General features: G+C 37.5%; 2 protein-coding genes across 4 annotated transcripts in view; both read left to right on the top strand.

The window, feature by feature from the left end:
• The first annotated feature begins 832 nt into the window (after nucleotides 1–832).
• LOC106159391 (acid-sensing ion channel 1-like) lies at nucleotides 833–10,073 on the top strand. The gene is made up of 9 exons (XM_087010071.1): nucleotides 833–1,389; nucleotides 2,423–2,756; nucleotides 3,706–3,837; nucleotides 4,425–4,577; nucleotides 4,990–5,137; nucleotides 5,879–5,935; nucleotides 7,727–7,880; nucleotides 8,152–8,243; nucleotides 9,196–10,073. Exons 1-9 carry the CDS (start codon nucleotides 1,115–1,117, stop codon nucleotides 9,375–9,377), a joined length of 1,527 nt encoding a protein of 508 aa, XP_086866197.1. The 5' UTR covers nucleotides 833–1,114; the 3' UTR covers nucleotides 9,378–10,073.
• A 3,315-nt stretch (nucleotides 10,074–13,388) lies between these two features.
• LOC106158624 (ATP-binding cassette sub-family C member 4) overlaps nucleotides 13,389–14,687 on the top strand; it is a 37,043-nt gene continuing 35,744 nt past the window's right edge. For 2 of the 3 annotated variants that reach the window (XM_087007880.1, XM_087007874.1), the window contains exon 1: nucleotides 14,345–14,481. The gene's annotated coding sequence lies outside the window, so the exon portion shown is untranslated. Of the gene's footprint in view, nucleotides 13,411–14,344; nucleotides 14,482–14,687 lie in introns of those variants that run through there. The other variant, XM_087007878.1, reaches the window with a different exon arrangement.

Raw genomic sequence — 14,687 nt, 5'->3', positions numbered from 1 at the left:
GTTATACTACAGCAGTGAGCGTCAAGGCGTTTCTGTATCAAATATTTATGAAAGTCATCAATTTTCTTGTGATTTCTGATACTGGGCGCAGCATGTACACAATTTGTAGGAGTAATTTCGGGAGGAGTCACAAAGTTGATCGAAATTCAGAATGATACAAGAAGCACAGACCGCCTCCAAGTTCATTGTGCAGCTGACAGTAATTGGTATTCGGCCACATTCATATATAGCAAGTTAAATCATGCAGATACGTGAAACATAAATTTAATTGCTCTAGAAAATCAAGCACTGCCGTTCACGCTAAAATATAACCTGTAAGTATCATAATAACATTGGTTTAGGGACGTAATTGGTTTTTGAGAAAACAATAAACCTTTTCTTTTCTGTAATCCGACGGAAATTTTTCTTCATAATCTATAACGTACTAAAGATTTTATCGAACTCATATATAATAGATTTGAAATATGATAAATATAGCGATGTTAAATCTTACAATTCTAAGAGTGCTACTGAAAATGAGCGCAAAAACGAAATAAGTAGAACAAAGTTGTTACATGTATAAGGCATTACTTACTACCCCCCCCCCCAAAAAAAATAAATAAATAAATAAAAATTAAAATGATATAGTAATAAGTATTAAGACATTTATAAGGATATATTAAACTGATACTTATATATAGGATATCAATACGGTGATCAATTTTGTTCCAGGCGTTATACCAATGTTATGGTCACACGTAACTACCAAAATAATCAAAGCGTATTGAACACGCCCCTATAGTTTTGGTCTGGACGCTTCATTGGTTTTTTTGTCACTGCTAATTCACATAACCCCTTCCCTCACAGCCGGTTTATATAAACACTATTGACACCATACCGTTGGACAACTCTGGCAGCACGGGCGTAGTGACGTACCTGTGACCATACGATGTGGAGTTCAATGCTAGTTAATGGCAAGGACGGCGCGGTTAAATCCACCCTTTACTGAAACATTTAACAGGGCGTCACGGGGCCAAGTCCCTAGAGTTCAGACAAGTCGTGTGACAACTTTGGATTAGGCAAGGAATAATTCGTTATTTTTCTTCGTCCTTAGGCGAGGGGCCGGTAGCGAAATATGGGCACCGAGGCGACCACGGAGGAGGAACACACACCGGAGTATGAATTCGCCACCAACACCTCCGCTCACGGCTTTGCCCGGGTTGCTGACAATAAGTACACCTTAAGTCGAGTTATTTGGGTTTTGTTAATTCTCACTGGATTCGGCGTAGCAACCTGGCAGATCACTATGCGTTTCATAGCGTATTACAAGTACGACACTACAACAAAGATCACTATGACGTTTTCGAAGACCCTTCAATTTCCTGCAGTAACAATTTGCAACGTGAACAAGTAAGTTTTAGTAGGTGTGAATTTGGAATTCTTAGCCATTTACCATACCCAATTCATCGTAAATAATTTAAATCATTGACGAGATTTAGAGAGGGGTCAACATTTTTGAGCTAAGCCAACATTATTCTTGTTGTTGTGCTTACTCTTGGGTGCAGAGATTCAAAAGCAGGCTAAGGTGGACAAAGGACAGCTTAAAATGACGCAATGGGCTGTCGCGATGAATATTTATTGCAACAATGGCACCATATGGTACAAGGGCTCTCGTTTTGTACAATAATACCACAATAACATGTAAGGGGGACGTGTGTGTGTTTGTGTGAATGTATGTGAGTGTGTGTAATGTGTGTGTTTTGGATGTGTGTGCGTTTGTGGTAGTGTGTGTGTATAAAGGCGTTTGAATGCATGTGCATGTGTGTTTAAATGGGTGTGTGACTGTGTGTGCGTGTCCGGGGGTGTGCGTTTAAATGCGTGTGAGTGTTTGTGTGCATGTTTAAATGCGTGTGCGGGGTGAGTGCGTACGTGAGTGCCTGGTGACATAGGATTTTGTTCGGGGGGGGGGGGGGGCAAATGATTCACGAAGCTAGGCAAACATGTATTTAAAATAAATGAAGAGGACTTTTTCATCAAAATACAACGGTCGCAGAGCTTTAGGGAGTAAGGGGCAAAGTTATAAGTTTGAGAATAAGTGACCCTCTGTTGATTGTATGTGTGTGTGTTCGCGTATACTGGTTAGTATAACCATACATGAAAAAAAATCTAAGGCGCTATTATATAAAGTTATTGAGCGATAGGCCATATATCTTATGTCAGTAGCAATAAATAATCCTCTTGGCTGAATGTTCAATTTATTTACAGCGGTACATCTACATTTTGAAAGGCTTTGAAAGAAAAATTAAAAAATCAGTCCAGAATTTTAGAATTTATTAATTATCATTTTGTTGGAGATAAATATCTACTCCCCAGTAAATATACCAAATAAAAATTTGTCATTAAATAAAAATAAGAACTTGAGACATTTTTTTCAACCTTCAAGGTACCTTAAGTCGCAGCTGGACCAAACGGACATCGACTTTCTGGACCAAGCGACGTCAATGCTGAACCCGTACGACTATGCGTACAATCCGTACAGCTACGAAGACTACTCTTATTACGACTACGGAGGAAGCGGAGACGCCGCATATGGAGTTCCACCTGCTGCACCTAGCGGGAATACCGGCAGTGTTAACATAGATGACTTGATGGCCAATATTAGCCTGTGGTACCCGGGAGGCTTTGATTTCGCCAACTTTACTAAGGAGAAGGGGTGGCAATTGACAGACACCAATATACACTGTGAATTCAAAGGAGTAAAATGCAACATATCTAAGGTGAGTACGCAGCTTGCTCCGATATATGAATTCATTACATTGGAATGTGCTTCAATATTATATCAGAGATATCTGCGCGCAGTGAGATATAAATGCATAAATGAATAGATAATTTAAAAAATAATAAATTAGTAAATCTACGGATTTAAAGGGACTTTGGTATAAGCGCCATTTGGGTCCCAACAACAAAACGCATCTTTATTTAAAACAAGCACATCCTAGGCTTCGTTCTCGACCTTCCTCTGTGGTCACTGTGGCAACGCCGGGTTTATGACATCTTAAAGATATAATAACTCTTCGTATGAGATCTATATTTCACAATAAAAACATTGTGAATAACTCATAAAAATATAATATATTCTGTTTTACCACAAAAACGGCAGTTATAGCTATTATTCTGATATCTGAGCTTGTCTTTAGACCACGTGACCTCCATTGATGGCTATATTCTGTTAAAATATTTTAAGAGATTTTAACAAAAAACCAAACTTTTTAGAAAAATACCAGGGACTAACTTTGAAAGTAAAAATGGATTCATTAACCATTGGTAAGTATGGGAAAATTGTTGTTTACTCCAGGAAAATTCATTTTTTGGCCGAAACGAAGAGTTATTATCCCTTTATGTAATAACCTAGTATAGAACAAACTGAACAAATAAGTGACTGACAGAAACTCGTTCACTGTAACATATCCCTGTCATGTTATAGTCTAGACAATAAAAACATGTATAAAGTAATGCAATGTATTTTAATACATGCCCCTCCCTCTCTGGGGACAGGCAGTGTCAAAGACCTCTGCACGCCAAGAGCCAACTTATTAGGATCAAAATGAACGACACGCGGTTATGAAATGAGACGTATAAATGATTACCAAAACCACTACCTCTATCACTGCATATTTGAAATGATAGCCGTGTATCTAATTCAGTATTGATTTCTAACTTTTACAGTCCTTCACCCCCGTGTTGACGGAATACGGATTATGTTACACCTTCAATGCCGTGCCCAACTCTAAGCCACGCGTGTTTCAAGATCAGCCCGGCATTGGAAACGGGTTGAAATTAATCGTCAATATCGAACAGGTAAGTGTAAGGGGAGATCAGTTATTGAGCTGCTCCCTTCCACTTATGTCAGTTTTTTTATTCCTTTGATTTTCGATAGTAGCGGTTTGGATCTAGTCTATGAGGAGAGGTTTGACTGTGTTTCTATTAAAGTCATATGTGATGTTTTTTTTTGAAGGATTTCTGACTCACCTTCCAGCCTCCCCCTACCACACACACACACACACACACACACACCATTTTCAAATTTCCTTACACCCCCGCTTCAAATCAAGAGGCTGATATATCTGAAAGCCTGGGTTAATGAACTACACATATAGAAAAATTACATTTCCAATATTTTCTAGTCCTGGGGACTACACGGCCTGAATTCTCTTATCACAGTGTCCTGAAAATTGCAGAATCTTCAATTTATGCGCTTCCATTTCATTTCTTCGTGTCATTCCGTGACCTTTTGGAGCAAACACTATTGCCAAAAATCAAATATACATAATTTCTTAAGTTCAGCTGGTAATAAACAAAAAACAATGTCCCTATACTACTACACGTAAAACTACCTGTGCGACAGACACCTTTCGCTTGCATCATCTTTTTTCGTATGCTTTCAGAGTGAGTACACCAACAAAATGGAGAGGGGCGACCCTATCGAGGTGGGCCTGTTGTTCCAGGTGCACAACCAGTCTGAGCCCCCAATGATGGAGACCAAGAGTCTGGCCGTCCCTCCTGGCTTCCACGCCTACGCCGGGGTGAAACGGACAGATGTATGTAATTATGTCAAAATAACTGAATAACCGCTTTCTCAATTTGTATAATAAAATGAGATAAATAAATTAATTAACAAACATGGGCGAATTAAATAAATAAGATAACCATAAAAAAAATAGGAAAACGCGCATAGGAAAAGAATTTTGTGTTTGAATAAGTTTTCAGCTGTAACAACTCGCATTTGCATTTGCTAGATTTCTTCTTTGGATGACTTACTATACTTTTTTCGTTCGCTCAAAAGTAAGCAGCATTTTGCAGAAACGGTGCCCTCCAAACGTCTGTCAGTTTGTGGATATCTTTCAAACCATCGACCTGGGGTGGAAATGCAGGGTCTCGGGGGGTGGGGGGTGTCTTTGTCCCTCATTCCCAAGGTTGTTGTCATAGGGAACTTTCTCTCTTGTACTTCAGTCCGCAGAGATGGAGCCGCCGTATGGGATATGTGACAGAGCCTCGCCTCTGAAATACTACTCGGTGTATACGATGTCCGCGTGTGTCCAGGAGTGTAAACTGGACCACATGATGGGCAACTGTACATGCAAATTACTCAACTATCCAGGTAAATTTCTGATTTTTCTTCAGTGTGTGTATGTATGTATGTATGTTTTTTTTTTTTTTTTGCTCAAAAATGTATTTCATTCTTTGAAGTGTATTTAAAAGGCTCTCAGCACAAGATGCCCTAAACGAAAATAGGAATTTTTAAATCCTATGACATGTAAACGGGATTTGAGTTACTTTTTAAGTGAAAACTTCTGGCTTTCTATAACCTTTTATTTCAAACAACAAAAAAGTTATAGAAGTTATCGAAGATTAATTTTTTCTCTTCTGTTCTTTTAATTTTTACACCTTATGCTGTGTGTGATCTAGTTTAAAAGAAACATTTTTCGTGTTTACAATTACGTATTAGAATCATACACAACTTTTGAATTCCTGCTATATTTTATCTTTAAAAAATCTGCTTTCGCTATAAAATCATTGGCAGCAACATGGATTATCGTAAAGTCGACTCTGAATTAAGATTATTTTCTGTTAGTGTTCAGTATTCCTTCTAAATGTTATCAAACAAAATGAAGAAGAACCTATTATTGAAACTTTTTTTATTCTCTGTAAATATTAAATAATTTGCAGGACTCAAAGGACAGCCTGATGTCTGATCACGTGACGTCCTAGTTACGGCACACAATATATGACACGACACAAGCCAATGTGGCAAGTGTCGTTAGGGTAATTTGCCCTTCCGTTAACTCGTGTCAAGCATTTTTTTAAACCGATGTTGTTATCTAAATTTGGCGTTTTCCAGGCCCAGGTGAAGTGTGTTCCCCTAAGCAGATAGTAGAGTGTGTGAAACCAATTTTACGTAAGTAAAAAATAGTTTTTTTCTTTAATGTATTCTTATTCTTTCAAACAAAAGCACGTAGTAGAAATTACTAACAGATGTTGGCAGAGGTGATGGGGTAGTGGAAACGATGAATGGAAATTTAGTATGAATAGGCCTCAAATTAAAAAATTCCATATACAGTATTGGCTTTCATTCAAATTTTGAGTTAAATAGCTGGACAAGAATTGAGTTTAAACGTCAGAAGAATTTTTCCAGATGAAATATTGATATCTGCGTATCACCCAGTTTTTATACCACTGCATTTCGTCAAAAATATAGTAGGTTAGTTTGTGATTAAACCAATGTACAAAGAACACTGGTAAACGTTTTTATTTAGATGATTAATTCGAAGAAATTTATATTTTTAATTTCTTTTTTTCTATTTAAAAATAGATAGTTACCTTTAAAAACATTGTGTGATTCGATTAGGTTGCTACATTAGCACAGCTAAACTTTGTGACGTGGTCTCCTTTGGCAGACCAATAGCAAGCAATTTCGAAGTGTGTGTGTGTGTGGGGGGGGGGGGTATTTTTCTGAAATGGGGAACTTCTTTACCATAATGTTCAGCACGGAACCAAGATCAAATTTTGGTGCACAGAGAATCCTCTTCCTGTCCTAAAGGGCATTTCGCAATAGCCTCCCCCCAGCCTTTCCTCCCCCCGCCGCCTACGGGCTTGTTTGCTAAGTACATTAATATTTAACCCAAATTTTGTTGATACAATAACGTCCATATCAACACGTGCTCGAAGAGGAAGAAATATTGGGCAGTCTCAGTTATTCAGAAGGGAGGAAAAGGAGGCGGGAAGGGTGAAGGAAGGCAAGGACAAACAAGGTTGTTTTGTGATGAAAACAAATCAATCACTGTCGCGGGAGCATGTTTTATATATGAGAATTTTGAATTTGAGGAAATTTATCATAAAAGACACGTGTCAGTATTCATATTTGTAAGTAATAATTCAAATGCCTTATCATGTGTCGTATATCGACGTAGAATTCTAGTAATTTCGGGGGTGAAGCATGATTTTATGTGGCAGCCATCAATCATCTTGAAAGTTGACCAGGCTGAGCAGGTCATTAGTATCAGATATGCTGTTTTTTTCTCCATTTTCAATTCTCAGATGACCAATGATAAATTACGGTGTCACATCGTAATGTTTGTAAGGTTTAACATTATCTTTAATTGGTTTGGGGTGCATTTGAGTCCAATAAATCTGATATTGTCATTGTTGAAATATCGGCTTTAAGGTCCGTTTTCTCGATTTTCAACAGAAAATATCCTGTATCATTTTGCTTTGTTTTGTGTCACAGAGAAAAAATGACGACTAAGTAAAATTTAAAAATAAAAGAGCTTGGCCATATAGACAGTGTGACCCTGTTGTCCAGCTAGTACACACATACATGCAAGGGCGGATCCAGGATTATTTGAAGAGGGGGTCCGCGGAAAAAGGGGCCCGAAAAAAATTATTTAGAGGGCGAACGGTGCCATTTGGTACGATTTAAAACTATGATTCAGCAAGTCAAAATTATAACTTCAAGAGGGGACCATTGGTGTGATTTCGTTTTAGAAATGGAAGGGGGGGGGGGGTCAGGACCCCCCTGACCCCCCCCCCCCCCCCCCGCTAAATCCGCCACTGCATACATATGCCTTGTCCTTCTTCTCAGTAACTATTGTTCAAGTGATTCCTGAAGCAATAACCTTCCATTAAATTGCATTGTTACAAAACTTTCAAATCGTAAAATATGTATGCATTCATAATTGTTTCATTCCAGTGGAAATTAAGAAGAATTTTACGCACATGTGCCCCTGCAAAATCCCATGTCAGAGCGTGAATTACGAGACCTATCTCTCCTACGCCAAGCTTCCCAGCGACGAAACTGCACCTGAGGTGGCCATGGAATACGGCGTAGCACAGTCCGATATCGAGTAAGTATATTATACGGCTAAAATGTTGAACAAATAAAACTCAGCAGCTTTTAGAAAAATCAATACCTTTATAAAAGAGAAATTATGTTGTTTAAGACACCGCATTTGAAACGAAATTATCATGCACTTGAGTTGCTCATCTTTCAAACTTGGGAAAGCATTCCAACTGACAAAAGCTTTCAGTTCACACACACACACTCACACAAAAAGCATACTGCAGATGGAAGTGCAAATAAGTTTGATGATTATGAGCAAATTTTTCTCATTTCAGGAAAAACATTCTCGTGCTGGATATTTTCTTCCAAGACTTAAATTACGTAATTAGCGAACAATTGCCGGCCATCGAGTCATCGGGTTTGATAAGTAAGTTGTATATAGATATATATACATAATATATATTTTTTAAATATAATAATTTGTCTTTATTCATTTGGGCCCAAACCCAACTTTTCATTAAATTATAGAGGTGGCCATTCACAGAATATAAGCTCAGTTTTATTTTTTGTTTTGAGTAAAGTTGTAAGTGATAAGAAAATTTGGACAATTATATCGGTAACTTATTCCATATTATTGACAGTTTAATGGCATGAACACATATTCTTAAACACTGTTGAATTAATGCCCGTAACGCTGTTTATTGTCCGGTAAACGGATCCCGTGGGCATAATAACATATTTACTCATTATATGGTCATACATTTGTTCTATACCCTGTGTATTGTGCTGGGCAACGATATCCCACGGTCGATTGTCAAGCAGAGTTCCATACAAACACAAAAAAGTTTTTTGTGATTTTTATTCCCGATAAATGGATCCTTTGGGTACGTTCAAAGTCACGGGAAAGAATAGCAAGCTCGTTGATATGAGCTAACGATATAACGTTATGTTACACAGGAAAGTCTGAAAATCGATTTTGCTTTCACTCTTTGTTGTTTGCGTGTGTCACTTTACTGGTAGGTATCGAAATTGCTTTTAATGACTAGGGCCCACTTGACGGACCACACACAGTATCAATCCGTATGGTGGCACGGCCTCTATCGAACATTAAAAATTCATCGTCACTTAGTCACACGGTTATTCTATTACGCTGAATTGATCAGAATACTGAATTTTCACAAAAATATTTAAACATGCATTTCAACAAGTTCAAGCACTTAGGCAAACATACACACAAGTGTGCGTAAAAACACATGCAAAGGTATAAACACGCACACACAAACGCGGTCTCTGAAAACGAATTACACAACACGGGTACACACGCGGGCACTCACAGCAGACAAATGTGTATGTAATATTTTTAAATCATCTGTTTTCAGGTGACCTGGGAGGTCAGTTTGGGCTTTTCATGGGCTTCAGCCTGCTAACTTTAGTTGAATTCATCGAGTTCGGCTTCACAAGACTGATACTGTTTATTTGCCGTCCTAAGAAAAAGAAGCGCACAATAACTCCCGTCCTGCCGAAAGAACAGAGTAATTCTAAATCCGCATTCCATTATTGAAAGAAGTAATAAAAGGGAGAGGACACTAAGATTTATCTACGCCAGCCTCCCGAGAGGCTAGTCGGAGTTTAAGAGCCGAAGCTTTTACAATGAGCGTGCTCCTATGAAGGTATGAAAATGAAATGATATAAGGATCGGCGCCACGTTCGGAATTGTCTCCTGAAGTGCAGTGTCCGGTGTCCTCTGATTTGTAAGGGCAAACCCTGTCCTAGCACCCGCTTGCGTCACGCCAACCCTAACCTGTACGAATCTAATGGAGAGCGGACTCAATGTTAGACAGATTTCATTTTCTTTGCATCGGACTTATTAAACTAAAACTTGCGGCGTGAATGGCCTCGGTTTGCAGAATAGAAAAAGGTTGAATTCTCGATCTATAGACCTGCTTGGCTGCGCCACAGGGAAAAAAATTGACACACAACCTACCTGATGCTTTGGGTAAGAAAGACCCAAGGATACCTCAATTAACAAATGAGCAAGGCCAACTGTACGTTTAGGAGATAAACACGCCCTTTATATTCCGAAAACCATCGGAATATGCGATTTAAATTGTAAGTTCAGTGGACTGGTTTAGTCGTTGTCCGCGAGATGACCGTTGACCGGTTTTGTTCTCAGACAACGAACCAATTAGTCAATAGAGTTTGCGTGATTGTTTTTATTTTATTCCATTTTATTTATTAATATTATTTTTTTTTGGGGGGGGGGGGGGGGGGAGGGCTGACAACTAGACCAGTGAGTGCATTGTCATACGTACATGTTATGCACAGTATATATATATATACACATGCACACGTTACTGTAGCCGCTGCATGACGGCTCGCAGATGTTAAATCATGTATCATTTTTATTTAATATATACCTATATTTTTGTTATTCTTTGCTGATAATTTGTCACGCAGTGCCGTTAGTGAAATTTGCCAGCACTCTCGTAGACTCATCCAAATTCTTAAAGACCCATGCGGGGGACACTATTTTATTTATGAGAGTCAGATAATGTTTATATACAATGTAATTCCATTTTTATGGATATTATTCTTTTGGCGATTTATTGTTATGTTTGAAATAAAAGATGAAATGTGATATTTTTTTGTAAACAGCAATGTTGCACGTGAGTGTTTATTTTAGGTACTTTCATTGTACACAGAAAAAAGTCGTAACTTTGAATCTATTTACACTTTGAATTTACTATACTTAAAAAGTTTCATTTTATTTGTATCCTCAACGCAGATGGGGCATATAAGATTATGCCTCTTTTAACATTTTATATTTGATACATATATTTTTCTTATAAGATGAAAAAAGTCAAAAGGCCGTCCATATACATGTATAATCTACCCGGTAGCAGTTGGGGAAACTATTTTTATTGGCAATTTGTTATGGCAAACGAAACTTATAATTAATGAAAACATTCATCACGTCCCTCCACTTCATTGCATAGATGCTATAGTAATCGAAATATCGGTTAATGTGATGATGGAAAAATAATCATCCGGTGCGATTTTATTGATTTGATTTAATTTGATTTAATGAAATGAGGTAATACCTCGTGTTGGTGTTTATGGGCTCCTTGAAGATAAATTGTCGCTGGTGTTCATTTTTAATATAGGAAATTCCAGCAAATGAAAGCAGAAAACTTAAAACCCACGCTTGACGGACGGGTTAAAATGGGTACAGGTTACTATGCATTATTTTTGCTATTTAACATTGCTACAAATCAACCCCAACCTTAAAACAAAATAAATAAAAAATAAATAGAGGCATAACAGGGGCAGATCCAGGATTATTTGAAGGGGGGGGGGGGGGGGTCCGGAACGACAGGCCTCGGATGCGAAGCCGACGATCTCCCCCTTGGTGTGGGATTCAGGGCCTGCTCAAGGGCCCCGAAAAAGTTTTGGTGCTTTGGAGAGCAAACAGTGCCCTTTGGAACGGTTTATAACTATGATTTAGCTAGTCAAAATTCTAATTTCAAGAGGGGAATATTGGTATGACATATTTTTCAGAAACCGAAGGGGAGGGGTGTCAGGACCCCCTGACCCCCCTCTAAATCCGCCACTGCATAATGAATAAATAAATAAAGTAAAAGTAGGAATAATATATTGATTCTAACATTTCCCGGCTTTCTGGGGAGACGAGTAGACCAATGCAAACTGTCGCTTAGACTACTAATTAAAAGAAAAACCTCAAAGCAAATGAACATCGTTCTTCGACAGCAACAACGTCATCTAAAACTCAAGACCGAACAGAAATGATTTCCTTGTTAGAGCAGTCTTCTTATCTGCTGTCTTTTCATTAGAATGCCGTGTCTAACACGCGTAGAGTAGTAGGCCTCTCATATGAGTTTGAAAGTTTGAAAGTGTGCGTTTGTGCTTGTGTGTGGTTGTGTGTGAATGTGTGCGTGTGTGTGAGTGTGTGCGTGAGCGCGTTGTTATTAGTAGTTTTTTAACTTAAAAGTTAAAACATCTGTTGAGTAATAACTTTTAAAAAAGTAAAGTAAAAACTGCTTCCTTTTCCTTTACATTAAACCTCGCTGGTTTATGGTTTTCCTTGGTTGTACACTCAACACAGTGATTGCTACTGGTGAGAAAACGCAATCACCAACCTTCTTGGCTCAGCTATTCATTTACAAGATGTGGGGTTACTGAAGATGATGATCAAAGATTTAAGGGACGTAGAGACCGGCGCGCGGGCGCGCGCATGTGTGTGTACACGTGTGTGTGTGTGGGGGGGGGGGTCAAATTTATGTAGTTTTTGTAACGAAGAGGCAGGAATGAATATTTGGGGGGGGGGGGGCAGTAAGATTTCTGTGATAAGAAAAAGGGTTAAAAAAAAGATCTACACTGTACACTGTACATGTACACGTAGAGTGGCAGGAAATCCGGTAAATAGTATTGGTTTCATCTTTTGTAAAGTTCTAACAATTTATTATTTAGTAAGAAATGGTAAAAAAACCCCATCAGATTCAAGTGTAGGAACATGCTGTAGAAGAAATTTGCCTTCAAGTAGGTTTGGCGCGAAAAACCTCGTGTAGAAAACCTTAAACAGGGACACAATATCCATACACTGGCTAAAGACCGCTTGAAACCACAACTGTAGCTAAGGAATCAAGTCAGTCTTGTTTAAACTTTCATTGAAAAGGGGGCTCTAAGTTTGCACACACACATTTCATTTCCTATATCCTTCAACATATTGTGTTTATTTGTATTATATGATATTTCACGGTACAATGGACATAAGGTATTTATTGTATTATTGTAACTGAATGTGGTTATAATGGTCAGGTACATATTTCCTCCTCTCAGGGTGTTAGGATACTAAAGTTGCAACTTCCTACCCACCCTGCACATATTGTATGAAGTATTTAAAAACAATATTTGAAATATGATGAATAAATGAAGTGAATTGACTTTAAAATTACGGGAAGGTTTCGTTTGTTTGTTTGAAGTCCCACATTTGATACATTATTAATAAACTGAAATCATGTAAAAGTTGGAGACAATTTATTGCAAAGATCCATTTTTTTTACCATAGAAGTTATTTAAATTTTTTCCTATTTTTTATTTCATTTTAATATTACTAATAGCAAAAATTCAAAACACCAATGATGGTGAAAAATTGATATTATTTTGAAGTTAAGCAAAGATGACATACTGCATAAAGTAATTTAAGGCATTTTAAAATTTGAGTATTCAGTTTATATCTCTTGAAACTGTCAGTGTTTTCTTTATTTACCTTAAAAATTTGCTCTTAAACTATGCATTCACATAATCTATTTCTGTATCCATTCAGTTTTGGTGCCAGGAATACGGATAATCAATACACTAGTAATCCATGTTTGTATACTGATGATAAGTTGATAAAGATTGTTGTATTTTGTATTGAATTTACCCATAATATAACCTTCCGCACCGTAGCATTCATATAGCTTATGTGGTCATAATCTCTCCTTTGTTGAAGAAAACTGTCCGCAAGCTGGTCAGCGTTGGAGGGGACGGGGAAAAAGCATAGTTTTGTCAACCTGGCTCATTATAACTATCAGGTAGGTCACATTTTGTACTGAGAGAAATAAAACTAGGTAAGTAGAATTCAAGTTTCACATTTCACTTTCTCTGGAGGGAAGGCGAGAGAGAGTTTTAGTTTTAGACTTCAAAATCCAGTCATAATATTGATTTTAAAGATATTTTGTGCATTTTAGGTGAGTATTGATATGACTGTGAACTGACTTAGATTTTGCATAACATTTTTTCAAACACATGGTGAGTAGAATTTGTGAGGATTGGATTATTTATTAGGTAATGTTGCTTGTTTACTTCAAATGCTATAAAAATCAGTTTTTCATTTACAACAGTGATAATTGTTTTGTTTTGCTTGGGTGCACATTAGTCAAAGAATTTAAGTCATGAAAAATTTTTTTGTTTAATATACATCCCCCATTGGACTAACTTGGAATTTTTTTTTGTTTTGCACCGATGCGTACAATTGTGGCAATATGTATTTTAAGAACAAAACTTTTTAGTTAATTTACGCTTGCATTAATGATTGTAATTGTTTAGTTCTCCATAGCTGTAGGAGAAAGTTATTGTTGATCTAAAGTTTCTTAGCAACAAGGCTGCTAGGTTTTACAAATTATGCATTTTACATATTTGTGAGATCAGTTTGAATTTGTAAATCAGGATGTTTTTAGTTTCAAAGCAAATTGATAAAAATATTTTTGTCTTTTAAATGGACACATTATATTAACCTGTTGAATCTTTTTGTGGTCAAGACAATATTGTTAAAAAATTTAAGAAATTACATGCTTGTGTATAATGTAGATGCACTGAATCAAATGGTCACAAATCGACTGTAAATCCACCTCCAGATATTTTCCCCAAAGTAGACAAGCTGCCTCACTGAGTGTCATGTACAGGGTTAGAGTAAATTACCATAATTGTCTGTGCTATGTTGCCGAGGGCGAGAAACAAATATGGGTTGACATGCAACCACTTAGCAGAGCTGAGCAGGGTGACATGGTCTCTGCCAGTGTACCCCTTCTAGGCAGATATATTAAGAAGAGGAACAAGTGCTTAGAAATATTGTAGTTGTTACGTACCCCTAAGAGAAGGAAAAGGTGAGAAATATCCTGTCTACTCGGCTGTGATCATGTAGCATGTAATATTACATGACATTAGAGATCGATGGGAATTTTAAGATTGTTACAGTTTATGTGTGGAGATGGGGGGGGGGGGGGGCAGATGAAACAAGATTGCACGCAAATATGAGTCCAAATATGTCCATGTGTGTTCATGAAGGAAATTGAGGCTTGTTTAATTGGAA

This window comes from Lingula anatina, chromosome 3, assembly GCF_051362555.1.
Source record: "Lingula anatina isolate TDL-2025a chromosome 3, LinAna3.0, whole genome shotgun sequence".
Taxonomy (NCBI): Eukaryota; Metazoa; Brachiopoda; class Lingulata; order Lingulida; family Lingulidae; genus Lingula; species Lingula anatina.
Note: the sequence above shows the minus strand (reverse complement) of the source record. Positions and strands in the feature narration are given on the sequence as shown.